This window comes from Podarcis melisellensis (genome assembly GCF_964234715.1).
Source record: "Podarcis melisellensis genome assembly, chromosome: 9".
Classification (NCBI taxonomy): Eukaryota; Metazoa; Chordata; class Lepidosauria; order Squamata; family Lacertidae; genus Podarcis; species Podarcis melisellensis.
Genome location: NC_138541.1, coordinates 20534535 through 20552727, shown reverse-complemented (window position 1 = coordinate 20552727; position 18193 = coordinate 20534535). Strand labels below are relative to the sequence as shown.

The following is an 18193-nucleotide window of genomic DNA, read 5'->3' as shown; positions in this document are numbered from 1 at the left end:
GTATTGGCATCATATGAAAGAAGTAGATGGCATTTTATTGTTTTTTCTTTTTGTAAACCACTTTGAGGTTTTTTACAATCAAGTGGTGTATACATTTTATGAAATAAATGACATTTGTCAGCTATTGCCAAAATGTTTTATTTACTTTTTGTTTTTGTTTTTAAAGAAACAGATTTACTGTATGCAGCAAAAGTGTACAGAGACGAACGTCTTCGAAGGAAAGCAGAAGCCATCTCCATGGACAACTGCAGAGAGTTAGAACGGTTGACCAGTATCTATCGGGGAGAATGAGCTAGATCCTGAAATGTACTGCCTGTACATGCTCTCGCTCTCTCTCTCTATGTATAAAAAGAAAAATCTGTAAACTGAGAAAATACTATTCCGTCATGAAAAGGAAGAGGGATGTAAAACTGCTGTCTAGCTGTTTCCAAAAACCTTACCCTGAAGTACCAATATAATTTAATAGCATCTTAGTCTGAAATATATGACAAGGTCATATATTTACATCATTGAATTGTCATTTAAGTTTTACTCCCAGAGCTTCTGTGATTTCTTTTTCTACAAGAAGCAGCTCCAATGTGCTGCTACACTTGTGGAGATGTAGACATAGTGGTTCTTCTTCTGAAATACTTGCCATGTAAATATGTGTGGAAAAAGAAGACTTGTGTATATAAAAATGTTTAAAGAAATCTCAAAGGCATTTAGATGCATTAAACCCTTTAATCTCATGGATGGAACAAATAGTATGACTACATCATTCCTTATTCAGATGTCAAGTGTGTGGAATTGAAAGAAAACAGGAACAACTTTCTCTCTGCATAAAATCTACTAGGTTGAAGGAGTATTTTTTAAAAAGTAATTGGCCATGTGGATTTCTTATGAGATGATTGGATAAGACTGGCTGATACCAGAGTTTCACCATTCATGCTGTAAATTTAATGCTGTATATCTAAGCAGTGACAAACCAGACATCTGTACCAGACTGTTTCTTGCCAAGTGGCACACTGGCACAAAAAAAGAGAAGTGAACAGATACTGCTTTTAGTACTTAATCACATTCTGTTTTGGTGTTCCAGAAAAGAACAAGATGTATTTAAGCAAGTGCTGCTGTACAACCCACCTCTCCATATTTTTTAGTTTAGCATGACTTAGGGTCACGTGCAAATCCTTTAGAAATGGAAGGTGTTAAATCCACTTGCTAAATACACAAGCATGCTAAATATACATTCATAGGCTGCTTCTCTTTCACTAAAAAGCAGAGAAAATAACGGAGTAGCATTTTTTTTTTTTAAGTTGGGGAATTTGGCAGTTGTGTTAATTTACAACTCTGTTTTCTGTGTAGGTATCAACAGTTGATCAAGTCACTTCTAGGGCATTATCCAATGTCACACCAGTGGATATAATGGGATTTTCCTTTCTTCTCCTCCCCGAGGTGACCCCACAATTGACTCAGAATATTCCCACCTCTGGAGCAGATATTGAGGGTGTGCAGGGGAGAGAAAAGGAATAAGTCCCCTTGCACAAGCAGAAGTCCACTGTGCAAGGATAACACTGTTGTATGTCACCTCTAAAGTTCAGCCTTGTGCCTTTGAACCCTTTGCTGATTTTTTTACAATTATTTTGTCTTTGAATTGCTGCTTTAAGTTGTGGTTTTGCTTGTTGACAAGAGCTAAGAAGCCACAGTGCAACAGTTTCTGTCCAGATGTGTACAGGGTAGATTTTTGTACAGAGGAGCATTGAGAACACTGATGAAAGATAAGTCCTATAGTTCTCAGTGATCACATGCTTTAAAAAGGATATAGTCACTTTTGCTGGTGTAAATTTAATATGCGGTTTTGGAGAAACTTTAAACAGGAGTCTTGGTGCCTGAGTTCCGACTTTAGCAAACCTTTGTAAGCTATTTTGGGTCTAATACTGCATATAAAAATATTTATGTTCCATTTGTTTTGTTCTAAGGGCAGTGTGGTTTATCTTAGCGAATATTTACTTCAAAATGAATCTGCAAGAGAAAACAAAATTTCTCTGTGTTAATGGAAATATAGTACCTCAGCTGATCCCCTCCCCCCCGTGAAACTAGTTGTTGTAGTCTGATGTATACAGAATTCAGTTTTTAAAATAGATTAAATGTTACCTGAGTGGATCTGAAATCCATTAGCCTTCATCAGACTATTCCCATCATCCCAGACCGCTGGTCCTGTTAGCTAGGGAGTTGTAGTCCCAAAACATCTGGAGGGCCGAGTTTGCCTATGCCTGGCCTTGATTTAGGAGACCACATGAACACAGAGTTGGATGGCTGAATACAGAGCAAAACTACACCATTATTTCAAAGATGTTTTTCTGGATTATAACTGCTTTGCATAACCTTTCCTAGATAATTATAACTGTTGCAGGTGGAGAAAGAATGTTGGTTGGAACAGACTGACTTGAGTAGGACAAGTAGTATTAGGCACAGGGAGAGTGTTTCCAAAGTGAGCTTCAAAGAATATGTGGCAGTTGAGCACTTTAATCAGTTTCCCCTCTTTATTCTCCCAGTTAAGCTATGGGGTAAACAAAAAGAAGCCATGCAGCAGTACCTAAGCATCTTTATATGCAAGGTTCCATAAGTGATAATCAGTAGAGGTTCCTGATGCCTGCATTATCTGATCAATATATGTGAACCCTGTGCGATTATTTTGTTTTGAAGATCACACAATTTGTATTGAATTGCAAAACTAATGTTGTATACAGTACTTTCTGATACTTAGAATGTACATGCAGTATCATAACTTGAATAACGCCCCATCTGCCCCACCCACTTTAATTTGCCAGTCTTCCTTGCATGAACAAAACGGTAGAGACAGGCATTTTCAGTATGGGTGGAGCCAAGGTGCCTTTTGGATTTCTAGCAAAGTAGATATTGTAGGTTCCATTTTTTTCAAAATCTTGGGACATGCCTGGAACTAAAATATGCCTAATTTGGTTTAATGTATTAGATGATTCTGCAAACCTCTTTTACTTGGAACTGAGTTCTCCACTCTTCCTTGTAATTTAATTAGGATTACGTTCTTAGATACATAAGTCACATCTGTGCATGGTTGGTTTGTCTCGCGGGGCTGGGGTTCTTGACCAGGGTTTCTTGATTGGACCTGATGATGTTTCTTTGAATTTTTGACAACTTCCTTGTTTTTTTTAGTGGCGCTGCACAGTATGCTGCCCATTTTTTTCTGAGTGTTGAGGTTCCCCAGATCACTTTTCCTGAATTAGCAAAACTAAATGTTGCAAGAATCATTAAGCAGTTATTAAGCTTTGGAAAAAAAATACTGGTAACCAAAGGTTAAAATACATTAATGGTCTTCGGTTTGGTTTTGTAGAAGCTTACCCAGGATTCTGCCATGAGAATATTGGTGAAAGAAGAAAAGCTTTCCATTGACACGCTTCTTCCCCTGCCATACTGCAGGTGCAGCAAGAATGTAGGGCAGGCATAGGCAAACTCGGCGCTCCGGATGTTTTGAGACTACAATTCCCATCATCCCTGACCTCTAGCCCTGTGAGCTAGGGATGATGGGAGTTGTAGTCCCAAAACATCTGGGGGGCCAAGTTTGCCCTATGCCTGAGGTAGGGAATGCTATAGGCACACACAGTATTTGTGACAGGCTACAACCAGATCCAGCAGGTTTCATTCGAGTAAACGGAAGGCCGCACTAGTACTCACCCCAGCAATAATTGGACCTACTTCCCATGATAAAGGCTAATTTCAAGCAGTTAATACTGCCATTGTAAACCCGTGGGGATTGGATACAAAGCTTCTCTTGTCCTTGCAGAAAGTTCATCTGCTCATACATGAGGCGCATCCTTTTTGCCATTGATTCTAGTCTCCTTTTTGTCACATCCCATGCCATCCAAGTCTCTCCAAACCCTCGGGAGCAGCGTGGGAGGGGAAGAGGGAGGTTGCAGAGAATAGGATTGGTGGGAAAGTCCTCTTGTGTGTAAACTGACTTCCACTTGTGCATCTTTCAATCCAAGTGGTAATATTGAAAAAGTACTGAAATGTACTTGGAGAATGCTCATACTGATTACAGTTAAACTTCTAAATCTGCAATATTTGCTGAACTGGGTCAACCTTCTATAACAACCAAGACCTGGTATACTAGATACTTTATTCTTGCAATGCAAACAAGTGTGTGTTACTCACAGCATAAAGTCCTCCATTTTTAAAAGTGGCCTGAAATATCTGCTTTTAGTGTTAAGATGTCATTCTTTGATTTTGTTGTTGCTGTTGTTGTGCATTGTTGTTCTCCTTAGACTTTCAGGAAACTTTTTTTGGGGGGTGCTCTATGGACTGTAATTGAAAAATACATTGTCAAGCAATATGTTCAATTGAAAACACAAGCAGTCTTTTCTTCTTAACATATTCATTTCCCATAATTAGTGGTTTTTTGATGGCATGGGAAATAGTCCGTTTGCAATTAGAATAGTTTAACTCTGTAACTGTCATGCCTTTCATGTCTTCTCTTCCCATGAGGTGACCAAAGTATTGGAGCCTCAGCTTCAGGATCTGTCCTTCCAGTGAGCACTCAGGGCTGATTTCCTGAAGAATGGATAGGTTTGATCTTCTTGTAATCCATGGGACTCTCAAGTGTCTCCTCCAGCACCATAATTCAAAAGCATCAATTTGGGTAGATGAGACTAAAAAGCCTGGGACACAAACTTTCATGGCCCTCTAGCAGCTATGGCAGTTTATTTAGTGTTAACTCTAGAAGTGTATACTGTACTCGATTCTGACCAAACTAAGCCTCCTGATCTATATTGTGCTCTAGGATGCTTGGTTTGGTCCAAACACTTTCAGAGTTAATGCTAAATACATTTCTTCTGGCAAATGAGCTGCCTAAAGATTTGTATCCCAGGCTTTTTATCTGAAATCAAAGGGGCACATTTGTTGCCAGATATGAAATACATTGGTATTTTGGATAGGGGGGTAGGAGAGCTGAAAATAATGCCAATTTCTCACCCTGAATCTATTAGCAAATTCCGCTTTAGATTTTGGTATCAGGAGTTATTTATACTGGAAACAGCAGAGGAATCATTACTAATCTCTTGTATAATTTAGCCCTTGGTACCCACTACCTAATCTACAAACTAGTTATGTCTGAAGCCCTTGAAGATGCCAGATTTGATCCTTTAATGCTGAGTGAAGCTGCACAGAGTTAAGAGTACTGCACTTGCTTTGATTTAAGTAATTCATGGATTGAACTGTCATTTACTTATTTCTGAGCCATCACAATTCTCCTTATAGGCTGCCTTGAAGTATAAGAGGACTCCCATGCAAGATGTTTCATTTTTATGAATGGTGTGCAGCTCCTTCATATTATACATTGTAGGTTCTGTGTTTTTTCTGTAAGTAAACCAGGTATATATTTATTTATTATTTGCAAAAGTTTCTATACCACCAACATCAAATAAAAACATGGCAGTGAACAGCATAAAATCGACAATAAAATCGCGTCCATAAAACAAATTAAAAATATATCAAAAATCAGTAGATCAGGCTCATACACCAACATATCTGAAACCCTCCTCAAAGCCTGAGTGAGCAGCTGAGTTTTGAGCAGGAGACTAAATGTCAGTACTGTAGCTGTAAAGAATAAATCTTGTCCCTGAGCTGGAAACCTAACATGGGTGCTTTGCTTCTGCTCTGTTCAAAAATCCTTTTTGTGCTCTGCATAGACATTTCATTTTTTAAACTGTGTAGTTGGCCAGTGAACGCATTTACAAGATACAGCAGAACTCCGATTCAGACCATTTCTCAACTACTGAGAAAAAATTGTGTCCATACTAATGGACAGCTTTGTACCTGCCTGTCCTTTAGCTCCCCTATTATTTAAAGCAAGTTATTTTGAGGGACTTGGAGGCAGCTATTATGACATGGCTAGAGGGAAAGAAAAAGTACACTCTTATTGAGTCAGTGGACTGGCTGGCATATCAAGGTAATTGTGAAAGAGAAGCAGGCTAATGCGTGCTCCTATTTCATTCTGCCCTGCTCTGAGTAATAAACCAGTAGCCTTGGCTTAACACTGTGTGAACCACTGCTTGTTCTCGGGGAAAAACAAGCCTTGATTGCTGGTTTGCATGCCACTAAGCCAAGGCTCATGTTTTGTTGCTGCTACAACCAGGCAGAGCGGGACAAAACAAGCAAGTCAGGAACGCATGTTTGCACTCTGCTGAATCACAGCAATCTTAACATAGGTGAAACAGCAGATGAAACAGTTGTTGTCTTTCTAACTTTTATAATACTAGCACTGTAGATCCCAATCTATGTCAGTTTTGCAAAGACGGCCCACTTTCTGTGCCCTCAATGCTTCTTCCTCTACTTCAAAAAAAATGCTGCCTTTCCCGCTTCTCTGCTGCAAAAAATTATGGGATGGCAACAGCAGCAAATGTTGCATGGTTTTAACAGGTTGTTAAGACTGACTGAGCCACAATCCACAGGATGAGCTCATAAGCAAAAGCAAGCTGCCTCTTCTTCGAATAAGATTCATTTAGAGCAGATTAGAATATTTCTTCTAATTTGGAAAGAGACTGGGGGGAACAATGTAGTTGAGGTGCAGCTGATTATTCATACATAACTATGCCTCAACCATATTTGAGGGAGGTTTTGCAGAGGTGGCGTATGTTAGGTGGGGCAATAGTGTTTCATTAACAGCAATCTTGTGCAAGTTCAGTTAGCGCTGATGCAATCCATTGACAGGTCAACCTCATTCACCTCAGTAAGGCTTGTGAGGGTTTTTAAGCAAGCACTATTGAACAAATGAAAGTTGTCCTATTGAAGTGCCTAGCATATTGGGCCCCATAGATTTAAAGAGTATATGAATCATCTAGTTATACTGCAACTACAAATTTAATAAATAAAAACAAACTTTTTTAAAAATTGAAAGGCAGCAGTATGTTCAACTGTCAATTGCCAGTTTAGGTTTTTTATTTTAAAAAGATCTAGGAAAAATGTATACCTTATGTTAAGGATTATTTCAAAGTTTCAGGTGGTCTTGAAAAATAATTTGGGAAAGCATCTTGGAATGTGTATTTTGTCCCTCACTTTATTTTCACTCTGCACTAAAGTCTATTGGTTTGGCGATTACTGTGTTTGCAAATTACTGTGTGGGACTATTTGTGTGCGTAGATGTGTGTATTGTCCAGCTTCATAACTCAAACTTGGGTGTAATATTTTACCATTGTATGTTTGCACAGAGTAGCACAGGCAGTTGGGATTTTGGTGTCATAATGACAAAAAGCATTTTTGCCTGCATTTCTCTCTTTCCCTTCCACCCCGCCCCCACCTCACATTACGGCCCAGTGCAGTCATAACAATTAATTGTGATTAGCAGCAGCCTTTGTTTGTTGCCTGAACTTTAGTTACAACCCCACATAAAGTGAAACCCTGGTTTCAGCTAGCCAAAGTAAGCTCTGCTACTAAAGAATGGAGAAGGGAGAAACAGCCTTAATCATGTATAGAGATTAACACCAGGGATTTTCAAATAATGGTTTAGGTATTCCAGATGCAACTTTGTTTAAATACTATGTCTGCACGGGGCCTGTGTGAGAGGACAATCAAGTTTTCACAGGGTCAACATTTCAAGGGAAATCCCATGTATTGTTTTTCCCTGGAGTGCGAAAATAAACAGAAGCATTCCTCCACTAAACTGTGAAATAACATTGGAAATGTCCTAAGGACCAAACAATGTTTCCAAACCAGTTGCTGACCTTGGATGTTCTTCTGATAGTAACCACTTTTTTTCCCCCCTGACGTTTCATAAGTTGATGTCAAAAGCCTACAAGCTTAACTTGGAAGTAAGCTCTATTGGCATCAATAAGTTATTTTTAAATAAATGTGCTTAGGGCAGAACTGCCAGACATGTCTTTTGCTAGCTTTAAAAATCTGAAGGAACTTCAGTGTTGGCTCTTGAAGGGCTAAGATGAGAGCTTTGATGTTTGTGAATCATGCTTTTAAAAAAATGAATGCAAAGAAAATTCAACTAAATTTACGGTGGCATCTTAAAAAAGATCCTATTTTATTTAACTGTAGATTTAATTGTTAGGTTTTAAAAAAGATCGGATTTGTAATGTACCTAATGTAATATCAAACTTATATCAAAATAAAATTATTTTCAATGTGAATAAAAGACTTTTTACCTGTTTATATAGCCCTATTGCATTCAGGAACTGGCATGTTAAAAGGAAGCATCTACAGCAGGCATGGGAAATCTTTTTTAACCAGAGGTCCACATTCCCTTCCAGGCAAACTTCTGGGGGCCACATACAAGCAGTGGGCAGGCCTAGAGGCAAAAGTGAGCAGAACTAACATAGCTTTCCCACTGTACTAAGATTAGTTTCTACATGCATCCCTCTCTATTCTCCATCCAAGCAAGCAAGAGTTTTAGGACACATTACAGTCAAGCAAAAACACTCAAAGGGTGCAGAGTACGACAGGGGAGAGTTTCAAGCATCAAACAGATCCCAGCAACCCTGGCTCAGGACTCTCTTCCTATCATCTCATACCCAGTTATCCCGGCAACCTTCCAAATGTCACAGTTGGAATAAGACATATTTTCATTGCACTCTCATAGGAAAAAACTTAAGAGGTTTGACAGTACCAATGTAATTTATTTGGGTACATTCAAGTCCTTCACAAACAGATTGAGTACCGCACAAGAGACAAAGTCAGCTTTGCAATATCTAATCTTTATTTTAGCTTTCACGCCATCTTACCTTCCTGCCATTGTAACAGCAGCCATCGTATCCTTGGCCATGTGATTTTCCTATTCTTAAGCCAATAGTAGTATACCCACCGATAATTGTATAGCATCAAACTCATTTAGTATTCCAAAGCTAATGAATTCTTCCCACATGATATTTTCAGTACCAGCTGCATCAACAGACACCAGGCAACAATTACAAATACGCAGAAGAAATTCAATAGAACATAATCCCTTAGTGTTCATTTTCCTCTACTAGATGCTTCACAGCACTTGTCAGTTTGACACACATGGTTATTCAGGTTTGCTTCCGATGGCCAACAAATTAGTTGAACGCACTTGAGCACTTCTGTCCAAGTACTTGAAGTATGATTTCCTGCACTTTCATGAAATACTTTTTGCTTCATAAAAGGCATAGTGGTGAAGTCTGTGTATGTTGAAGGATCAAGGTTCAGCTTCCCACATAATGAAAATCAAGTGCCCCTTAGGCACCATCTTTTTGCACAAGAATCATAGTAAGTTAATTTGTATCTATTAGGAAGTGCGTAATCTCCCTTGAGTTCAATGGGACTGACTTCCAGGTAAGTGTTTACAGGACTGCAACCTAAGCAGCTCCTTAAAACACTGCAGTGGAAGTTATTTCTAGAGCTGGTCACTTTGTGTCAGTGCATCTTCTGGGTGATTGAGTTGATTTATATGCCGCTTTCCCACAAATAGCTGTGCCCAAAATGGCTTACAGGGAATGTTCAAAACATCAAAATACAAATATACAAAATATGCCAATAAATTAAAAAATGACGCCCAAAAATGTTAATAAGTCACGACGAAACTTAAGCAGAAATGGCGAAACTTACCAGAAAAATAAGAAATCAGTATAAACTTTTTAGAAAAAGAATGGAAATAGTTTATTGAATATTTACAAATAAACTCTAAACAGATAAGAACACTGGCAGGATTATTATAATAACTGCAGTTTTTTAAGAGTATACACTTAAAGTAGATGAATAAATAAGTTAATTTTGAATATGCAGAAAAAACAAAAAATAGATTTAAGGAACCTCAGAAAGAGTTGGAAGGAAGTCGAGTTTAATGTCAAAATGATTGTAACATTATTGAAATATATAAAATTGAAAATAAAAAATCAAAAGTTAAAAAAGTAAATTCAAAAATGACAAAACTCAAGCAATTTAACAATAAATTCAATTATTACCAAAATAATAGTAATCTAGGTTTAAGTACATAAAGACCAAATCAAAAACGACATTGTTAGCCGACATTGCAGTTGTCTGGTACTAGTCTTCCTGCACTCTAAGGAGCCTGGAATAAAACACAGTTCAGGGCGACATATCGCTGGCTCCCATCTTCTTACTCTAGAGGAGGCTGGCAGCAGCAGCAAAAAAAAAAAAAAGGCAAATGCCGGAGACACTCCTCAGCAGCCTGATTGAAATGCACTTCAGAGTGTGAGCCTAGACCACACACAGCTGGAGCCTTTGACGCTTTGCGCGCGCACCCACGCACCTGTCGCAGCAGCAACCACGCGTGCGCAGTAGCGGACGCCTCTCCGGCTTGGAATCAGACACTCTCCCGCTCAACCCCCGTCCCCTCTCCAGACCGGAAGTAGCGCGTGCGTCTGCCTTCCCGCCCCCGACGCGTCCCCGGAGCCGAAACGGAAGCGGAAGTGACCCGGAGAAGTTGCTCTGCCTCACGCTTGGCAGTCACGCGACCTGGTAGCCGGGAGGGGGAAGGAGCTCGCTTAAAGGGAGGGCGGCTGTTAAAGGCGTTGAACCCGGAAGAAAGCGGAGGTGCGTATGGGGAAAGGGGGACCCGACAGTTAAGAGGCCTTCAGGAGACCGGCAAGGGGGAGGGGGGGAGGGAAGGCAGGAAGGCGCCGGGTGTTGACCCGCGCTTGTCGCTGTGGGACCAACAAGTGGGTTACTGTTGTTGTTGTTATTAGTTATTAGGACACGCTTAGTTCATTCCGTACGCAAAAGAAGGAGTGGCGATTAATAATAATAATAATAATAATAATAATTTATTTGTACCCCAGCCACTCTGGGCGGCTTTCAACAAAGATTAAAAATACATTAAAATGTCACACATTAAAAACTTCCCTGTCCTCTCCCTTTCCTGATAATTTCGGAGCTGAAGCCGAAGCCATCGGCCCTTGTTTCCTCAACTGGGTTTGGGCGGCGACGGCTGGAAGTTTCTGGCTCCGTCGGGCTTCTGTACCAACTTGAATACAATACTGGGAGGGGGCTGGGCAGGTAAGCCCCCCCCCCCCACGTTATCGATCACACATACAGTATTTGACTGAGGGGGCTGAAGGGACCTCTGCCCTAGAAGAGTCGGCTCCTACGCAGGGAGGTAATGATGGCGCGGTGATTTGGTCATCGTTAGCGCTGCTGATGACATCCTCTGCTTCTCTCTCTCTCCCCCCCCCCCAGTATATAAGTGCCAAATGGTATGTATTTGGTACATTTTTGCTTTCGCCTTTATCTCTTCATGTGGGCGTCCAGGAAAGAGCTTGGGAGAGTCACAGCCCTACCTTGGTAGATAGACCGCGATAAGATACTGCTGGTGTTGTACAGTGGTACCTCGGTTTAAGTACTTAATTCGTTCCGGAGGTCCGTTCTTAACCTGAAACTGTTCTTAACCTGAAGCACCACTTTAGCTAATGGGGCCTCCTGCTGCCGCTGCGCCGACGAAGCACGATTTCTGTTCTTATCCTGAAGCAAAGTTCTTAACCTGAAGCACTATTTCTAGGTTAGCGGCGTATGTAACCTGAAGCATATGTAACCCAAGGTACCACTGTATCACCGTTTACACTTGAAAGAGAGATAGAGAGCTTTCTTATTGCTGGTGGTGCACATGACTCCCACATAAGCCGCAGGAGCACACATTCATGATTATGATTATTATCCTTTCACCTGCAGGTTCCAGGACAGGTTATGACAATTTAGAATTAAAAACAGCTAAAGCAGATTACCGGGACGCAGGTGGCGCTGTGGGTTAAAGCCTCAGCGCCTAGGACTTGCCGATCGAAAGGTTGCGGTTCGAATCCCTGCGGCGGGGTGCGCTCCCACTGCTCAGTCCCAGCGCCTGCCAACCTAGTAGTTCGAAAGCACCTCCGGGTGCAAGTAGATAAATAGGGACCGCTTACCAGCGGGAAGGTAAACGGCGTTTCCGTGTGCGGCTCTGGCTCGCCAGAGCAGCGATGTCACGCTGGCCACGTGACCCGGAAGTGTCTCCGGACCCTGGCCTCTTAAGTGAGATGGGCGCACAACCCCAGAGTCTGTCAAGACTGGCCCGTACGGGCAGGGGTACCTTTACCTTTACCTTTAAAGCAGATTACAATCAAGAATGGGGTAGGTCAAAGGGTACGTGGCGAAGCAGAGGAGGTCTAAAGGAAATGACTGAGCTTATCTCCAGCAACTGAAGGGCGGATCTATCTTAAGGTTGCAAAATTAGGAAATATAGTATATGTATTCTGCAATGTAATGTAAAGCACTGAGTCGTTTCAAAGGAAGAGTAGCTATTGCTCCTTTAGCCCAAATATTGCTGCAACCTGATAGCCTTCCCCCCCCCCACCAGATGGGGTCAATCCAGTTAAGCCCATGTATAAACTCTTCCGCACCACTGGATTTTTCATCCAGCCCAACATTATCTCCCACCAACCCCTTTGGGGCGGGGTTTAGCATTTGGCTGAAGAAGGGTTCATTTTTTAGTTATTCACTTTTATGTCGTTCCAAATAAAGGCTTTGGGTAATAGTCAACTAAGTTTTACTTAGAATGGGCCCATTGAAATCAGTGGACTTAATAATGTAAATTACTTTCAGTGGGTCTGAGTAAAACTTTGTGCCACACATACTCTTGGTATTTGAATTGGTTCCCCTAGTGGATCAGCACGGTAAGCCTGGGTTTTTCTTTTCTTTTTGTGTGGGAGGGGGCCGTTGCAGTCCTGTAACTCTGTACGTTTTGTATTCTTCTCTGGCTTTTGTTTATCATTCAGAAGGGGTTCCAATTACAATATAGATTTTCCTCCTCCTGTGTCTATAGGATCCCTGTAGTATAGTACATTTGCACTCCAGACAAATAAGTGGGTATACCTCTTTACTCTTTCTGGGAGAGTTGTTCTGTTGTCTAAAAAAACCATGGTCCCATGCCTGGGTGTCGGGCTTCACAGATTTGGCTTGTCACGGGTTGGAATTGCTATGGGTTGACATTTCCCAATAGCAACTCTGCATTGAGTGACTTTGAGAACAAGCTGTGAGTGCTAAGTGTAGCAGGGGTGGTGTAGTAGAAATTTGTTCTCTGTTATATTCACATAGAAGGGCAAATTGTTTTGTCACAAAACATGCAACTTTTTTCCCCCCAAAGGGTTTGGACTGTTCATTTGAACACTTCTGACAACATGGCGGATGTAAGTATAATTAGCACTAATAATGCACATTTTGAAGTGGCTTGTTGAATGTGACAGAGAGCTGTGTACCAAAGTATTATGCCTAAAAGAGTGGCCATTTCCCCTGCTTTCAGGGACAGCTTATGGTGTAATGGAGGTTTCCAGTGAGTGATTATGAGTGTGAATGGAAGACGTAGTTAATTCTCCAGTACATGACCTCTTAATGTGTGCTGTAAGTGACTAAGGTAAACAGTTTCCTTTTCTTTCCTCTTCTAGGAATTGAAAAGGTTCCTGTACAAAAAGCTCCCAAGGTAAGGTACCTATGTAGATTTACATTCTGAACTTTTGAGTTTCACATATCAGGAAACCTGTGTTGAAATTTCAAACCCAGTGCTAAACCTGTTCTCTAAGTGGGAGTTGGGAATAATTCTCATTTATCTCAAAGCAATGTCCTGAGTCAGTAATGCTTATGGAGTCAGCCTTAGTAGGATTTAATGTGTTCTATGAATACTGTACCTTGAAAAATTTAGTTACAGATAGGTAGCTGTGTTGGTCTGCCATAGTCAAAACAAAAAAAAATTCCTTCCAGTAGCACCTTAAAGACCAACTAAGTTAGTTCTTGGGATGAGCTTTCGTGTGCATGCACACTATCTGAAGTATCTGAAGAAGTGTGCATGCACACGAAAGCTCATACCAAGAACTAACTTAGTTGGTCTTTAAGGTGCTACTGGAAGGAATTTTTTTTGCCTTGAAATTTTTTTACTTTCAGGTACCTAATTGGAAAGTGTTGGGGGGTGGGAGCTGTGTCCCTCCACTTATTGAGGAACTTCATACTGGGGTCTGTAGGATATTGCATGGAGGTACACAGCTTAAGTCAGGGAAACTTGCAACACATACCAACCATGTTAGCAAGAGACTTCTGTTCTCTCCCCCACCCCCGCTCTCTCACACACACGTGTCTGTGGCTCCCAGCCTTGATTTAGTAACCTAATAATTAGGTAACCTAATATTAATACTAAATGGTTCCAAAGTTTTGACACTACAAGCCGAGACATAATACTTCATTAGACTTTTATCATCCTTTCTCCAAGTAGAATATATGCATCTGCTTAGCTTCAAAGTTTGGTCTGTATTTCCCATCAAATTCTTTTTTGGACCAAGAATGGGAATAATTTTCTGAACCTTTAAATTCTTCAAAGGGGTTTGAGAATGTTGTGGGTTTTGATTGAGGCATTAATACAGTGCTGTAATTGTTAAATTGCAGGTTGTGATTAATTGATTAGCTGAGTAAGGCTAAAAAAAGATGCAGGTGGCACCATCAATGTGAAATAGTTGACAGTATTTCTGGTTAGGTTGCTAAAAATTCTACCTCTTTTACTTTTCCAGTGTTGAGGGACTCCATGCTATTGTAGTGTCAGACAGAGATGGTGTACCTGTTATCAAAGGTAAGAGATAACCTGTGTATTTATCTGGATAGGATATTTGCCTCAATTTAATGGAAATATAAAATCCTTGTTTGCTCAAAAGCAAGACGTTTCCTCCTACTTTGAAATAGACAAAAACATGAAATCATTTTCACCTTTTAAACTTTTCCCTTGTGCATCCTGATTCCTAAGGAGAAATTTTAAATATAACTAGGCACACATATCGACTCCCTGTCACCCTAGTCTTCTGTTGGCTTCTAGTGTAGACATGAGTCAGCAGAGATCGCAGTGCCTATTCGTCAGCTGTGATGCACTTTCCTGGATAGAATAAGTGGAAGAAAAGAATACTGTTTGAGGAAGCTGTATGTGTAAACCACTTTCTTGGTGCTTTGGTAACGGTGTGAGCTGGTTTCCTTCCGAGTTACATTAGAAGAAAAAGCTGCATTCAGGGCTGTGTGCACTCAGTCCTCAAAACTGCAGTCTTCATTGCCATACTGTACTGCATTAACAGTGTAAAATGGCAAATAGTTGCTTCATGTTTACATGTTTTGTATATTTGTGCCTTTACAAATATAGTTGGACTATAACTTCTATCATCCCTGACCATTAGCCAGTGATGTGGGATAATGGGAGTTGTAGTCCAACATCTTATTGGGCCCCAAGCTTCAAAAAGGCTGGTATATTGCTTGATGATTTAATTTGTATACTGCCTTCAATTCTATTATGGGGTAGGGAGTTGGGTAGTTAGAAGAGATGGAGTTCAGGAAATTCTGCCTGAAGCAGATCATGGATAGTTGACCTTCGAGGGCACTTTAACTCCACTTGCTGAGCATTAGGAACCCACTTGAACACACCTTGGCTTTGTCAACAAGTTCTTTCACAGTCATGACTATTGACTATTTTTCTTTTAAAAATGTTAACTGTGCCATAGTATTGCAAGATCTTTTGGAATTGCACTGTGCTTCAATCTCACTACACTTGCGAGGACTAGTCCCTTGGGTTTGTGCTTCTGGTTCAACTAAAAAATGCCTGTTATCTGTGCAAAATGTGTCTGTTACAATATTTGGAGACTGGCTATAGAGTGTCCTCTTGTTCTAGTTGCCAACGATAATGCTCCAGAGCATGCTCTTCGACCGGGTTTCTTGTCAACTTTTGCACTCGCAACAGACCAGGGCAGCAAGCTTGGGCTTTCAAAAAACAAAAGCATCATTTGTTACTACAACACATATCAGGTAAGATGTATTGTGTTCCTTCCAGAATTGGCGGATGAATGGATTTTGCAAGTAATGTAATGAAGCATTGTATTGGAATGGGAGGAGTGGTGTTCTGTTTCAGCAAGCAATCTGCTTGTGTCTAGCTGTTTTGGCCAATATCATAATCTGGCAGGATGTTTCCTTCACCTTTTTAATTAGTCTAGAAAATTATTGTTAACAGCACTACATTGCTGATGCATTGTGTGCCAGTGCCTTGTAAAAATCTATTCTCATCCTTACCCCACCAATGGCTGCCAGTAATGTTGTGTAAAGTTGGGCTCCAACTGCCATCAGCCCCAGGCAACATGGCCAATGGTCAGAGCTTATAGGAGTTCAGCAACAAATGGAACCTGGTTAGAACTATAAGAGGCTAGTGAACTGCCTGCCAGGAAACATTTACTGTGTGCTGGATTTTGAAATGAAATGTCTTTCTTCTTGTAGGTGGTTCAGTTCAACAGGTTGCCTTTGGTTGTGAGTTTCATCGCTAGCAGCAATGCCAACACAGGTACGTCTTCAGGACTGAGAGGCTTTGCTGCCTTCAGCACCCATACTGCTAGATTTAAGTTGTAATATGTGGGTACACTTGTGGTTTTTCAAAATGCTAAGTACTTAAAAGAAAAGGGCCAGTTGCATGAAATTGGCAGGCAGTTCCTCTCCAACTCCCAAGTTGTAGATAATATGATAGAAGCAGAGCCGTACAACAAAAGTCACAGTGACCGGACAGCTCAGCTCCACTAGTCCCCTCACCTTGAAAAAGCCGCGTGAGATTTTCCTAGGGCAGGGGATGGGCCAACTGGGAGCAAGGCATCCCTCTTTCTCTCTTCCTCCTTGCCCTGTGGACTGTGTGGGAGTGGGGAGGGACAGTTTGCCCATGCCAGAGGTCTAGGTTTCCCCCACCTGCATAAAATTATGCAGGAACACAGGTTCTCCACTCCTGTTAAGGGATGGCTCAGCAGAGGTGATTGTGTATACTGCTGCTTTGGCGCAAGGAGCAGAGTGTGGTTTCAGCACGTGAACAAAGGGAATGAAAGCTCTTATGGGCCAGATCCTGTGTTGCCTCTGCAAGTATCTAGTTTATAGTCAGTGGCAGTGAGAATGTCTTGCTCCTGTGCCAAAATGTTGGCATGAAGTTCAGTTTCCCCAAATAATGTATAGACAGGTTATCAGTTCACGTTTACAAATGGATCCCTCCAGTATGATATATAAACTTTGTTTTTCTCTCTCTTCCCTTTCTACTTTATATATATGGTTGTGTAGGGCTGATCGTAAGCTTGGAAAAAGAGCTTGCTCCCTTATTTGAAGAGCTATGGCAAGTAGTGGAAGTCTCTTAACCTGGCACTTTATCTCCAGAGTGAAGCATCTCTTGAATGCTGGACAGGAAAGATTGATTTGTTTTTTCCAACTCACTGCCGTGTAACAAATGTCTTGGAGCAAATGCTACTTTGTCTTGTTTTAAATAATTTAAACAAGTTGCATATAGAGCAAAATGTAGAATACGATGGGGAGAAGGGGGTTCGGGCTGCAGGTGCATTTGTTAAAACTACAGGGTATTGTGGAGACCAGCTGATGACTCCCATGGAGTTAACTTCAGGCATGCATAATATATTTCATAGGAAAAAAATGCTGTTCAGAATTGGCTACCCCCAGCTCACTTGCTGTACGAGTAACGGGTGTGCCTGTCTTTGAACTACCACTATATGAACAATGCAAAAATACGTTTTCCTTTCCCATTCTTGCAATGAAGACTTCCTAATATTTGCTCACATTGTGCATCAATGCTAGAAAAGCTTCCCCTCACAATCAGTGACTCATGGTTTGTTTGGATAGAGAAATACTAATAGCCTGGAAGCTTTTTTTAAAAAAACAGGTACATGCTAGTTCTCTTCAATACTGCTACAGCTGAGCTCTTAACAGAGATCGCATCAATCAGTGTTCTTTTTGCATATCTATTTGTAAAACAGAAGGATGAAATTTCTTGTTTTATCCCATTTCTATTTAAGTTCATGTAATTCTGTTGCTTTGCTGCTTCATCTTACCTTTTTGCATGTCCCTAAACAGATTGAAATAAAAGTGTGAATAAGATGTGTAGCCTGATTATTACCAGAGAGAAGAATCTTGCAAAACAGCATTCTGGCTAACTTGCTTAGATTTGGATAGTGTTTCTGTGGTGCAGATGTGGAGAGAACTTTGGCCCTCTATATGATGTAGGATTACAACTTGCCACTGTCCATGCTTGCTGCAGCTGATGGGACTTATTGTTCAACAGCATCCGGAGAACCCACTCCTGCTTTGATGAGGTAAAATGAAAACCCAGGCAAGGGTGAACTTAGTTGGACACTGTGCAGAGAGAAGAACAGCACAATCCCTGTTTAATTCAGTGGTGCTTATTCTT

General features: G+C 40.9%; 2 protein-coding genes across 3 annotated transcripts in view; both read left to right on the top strand.

The window, feature by feature from the left end:
• DNAJB14 (DnaJ heat shock protein family (Hsp40) member B14) overlaps positions 1 to 1072 on the top strand; it is a 29854-nt gene extending 28782 nt beyond the window's left edge. The window contains exon 8 of the mRNA XM_081925222.1: positions 167 to 1072. Within this exon, the coding sequence (XP_081781348.1) occupies positions 167 to 291 (125 nt within the window). The 3' untranslated portion in view covers positions 292 to 1072. The remainder of the gene's footprint in view (positions 1 to 166) is intronic.
• Positions 1073 to 10384: 9312 nt separating this feature from the next.
• Positions 10385 to 17883, top strand: LAMTOR3 (late endosomal/lysosomal adaptor, MAPK and MTOR activator 3). 2 transcript variants are annotated; one of them, XM_081925499.1, is made up of 7 exons: positions 10385 to 10527; positions 13103 to 13145; positions 13401 to 13435; positions 14511 to 14569; positions 15647 to 15780; positions 16243 to 16306; positions 17059 to 17883. In XM_081925499.1, exons 2-7 carry the CDS (start codon positions 13137 to 13139, stop codon positions 17130 to 17132), a joined length of 375 nt encoding a protein of 124 aa, XP_081781625.1. In that variant the 5' UTR covers positions 10385 to 10527; positions 13103 to 13136; the 3' UTR covers positions 17133 to 17883. The 2 variants fall into 2 exon arrangements, with proteins under 2 accessions (XP_081781625.1, XP_081781626.1); XM_081925500.1 differs by lacking the exon at positions 10385 to 10527 and adding an exon at positions 10562 to 10652.
• Positions 17884 to 18193: the final 310 nt, after the last annotated feature.

What these genes read in the sequence shown, in the direction of transcription:
- LAMTOR3 (XM_081925499.1), top strand. An exon ending in CTGTACAAAAAGCTCCCAAG is followed by an intron (nt 13,436 to 14,510) that starts GTAAGGTACCTA and finishes TTACTTTTCCAG; the next exon opens with TGTTGAGGGACTCCATGCTA. An exon ending in TAGCAGCAATGCCAACACAG is followed by an intron (nt 16,307 to 17,058) that starts GTACGTCTTCAG and finishes ATGGTTGTGTAG; the next exon opens with GGCTGATCGTAAGCTTGGAA.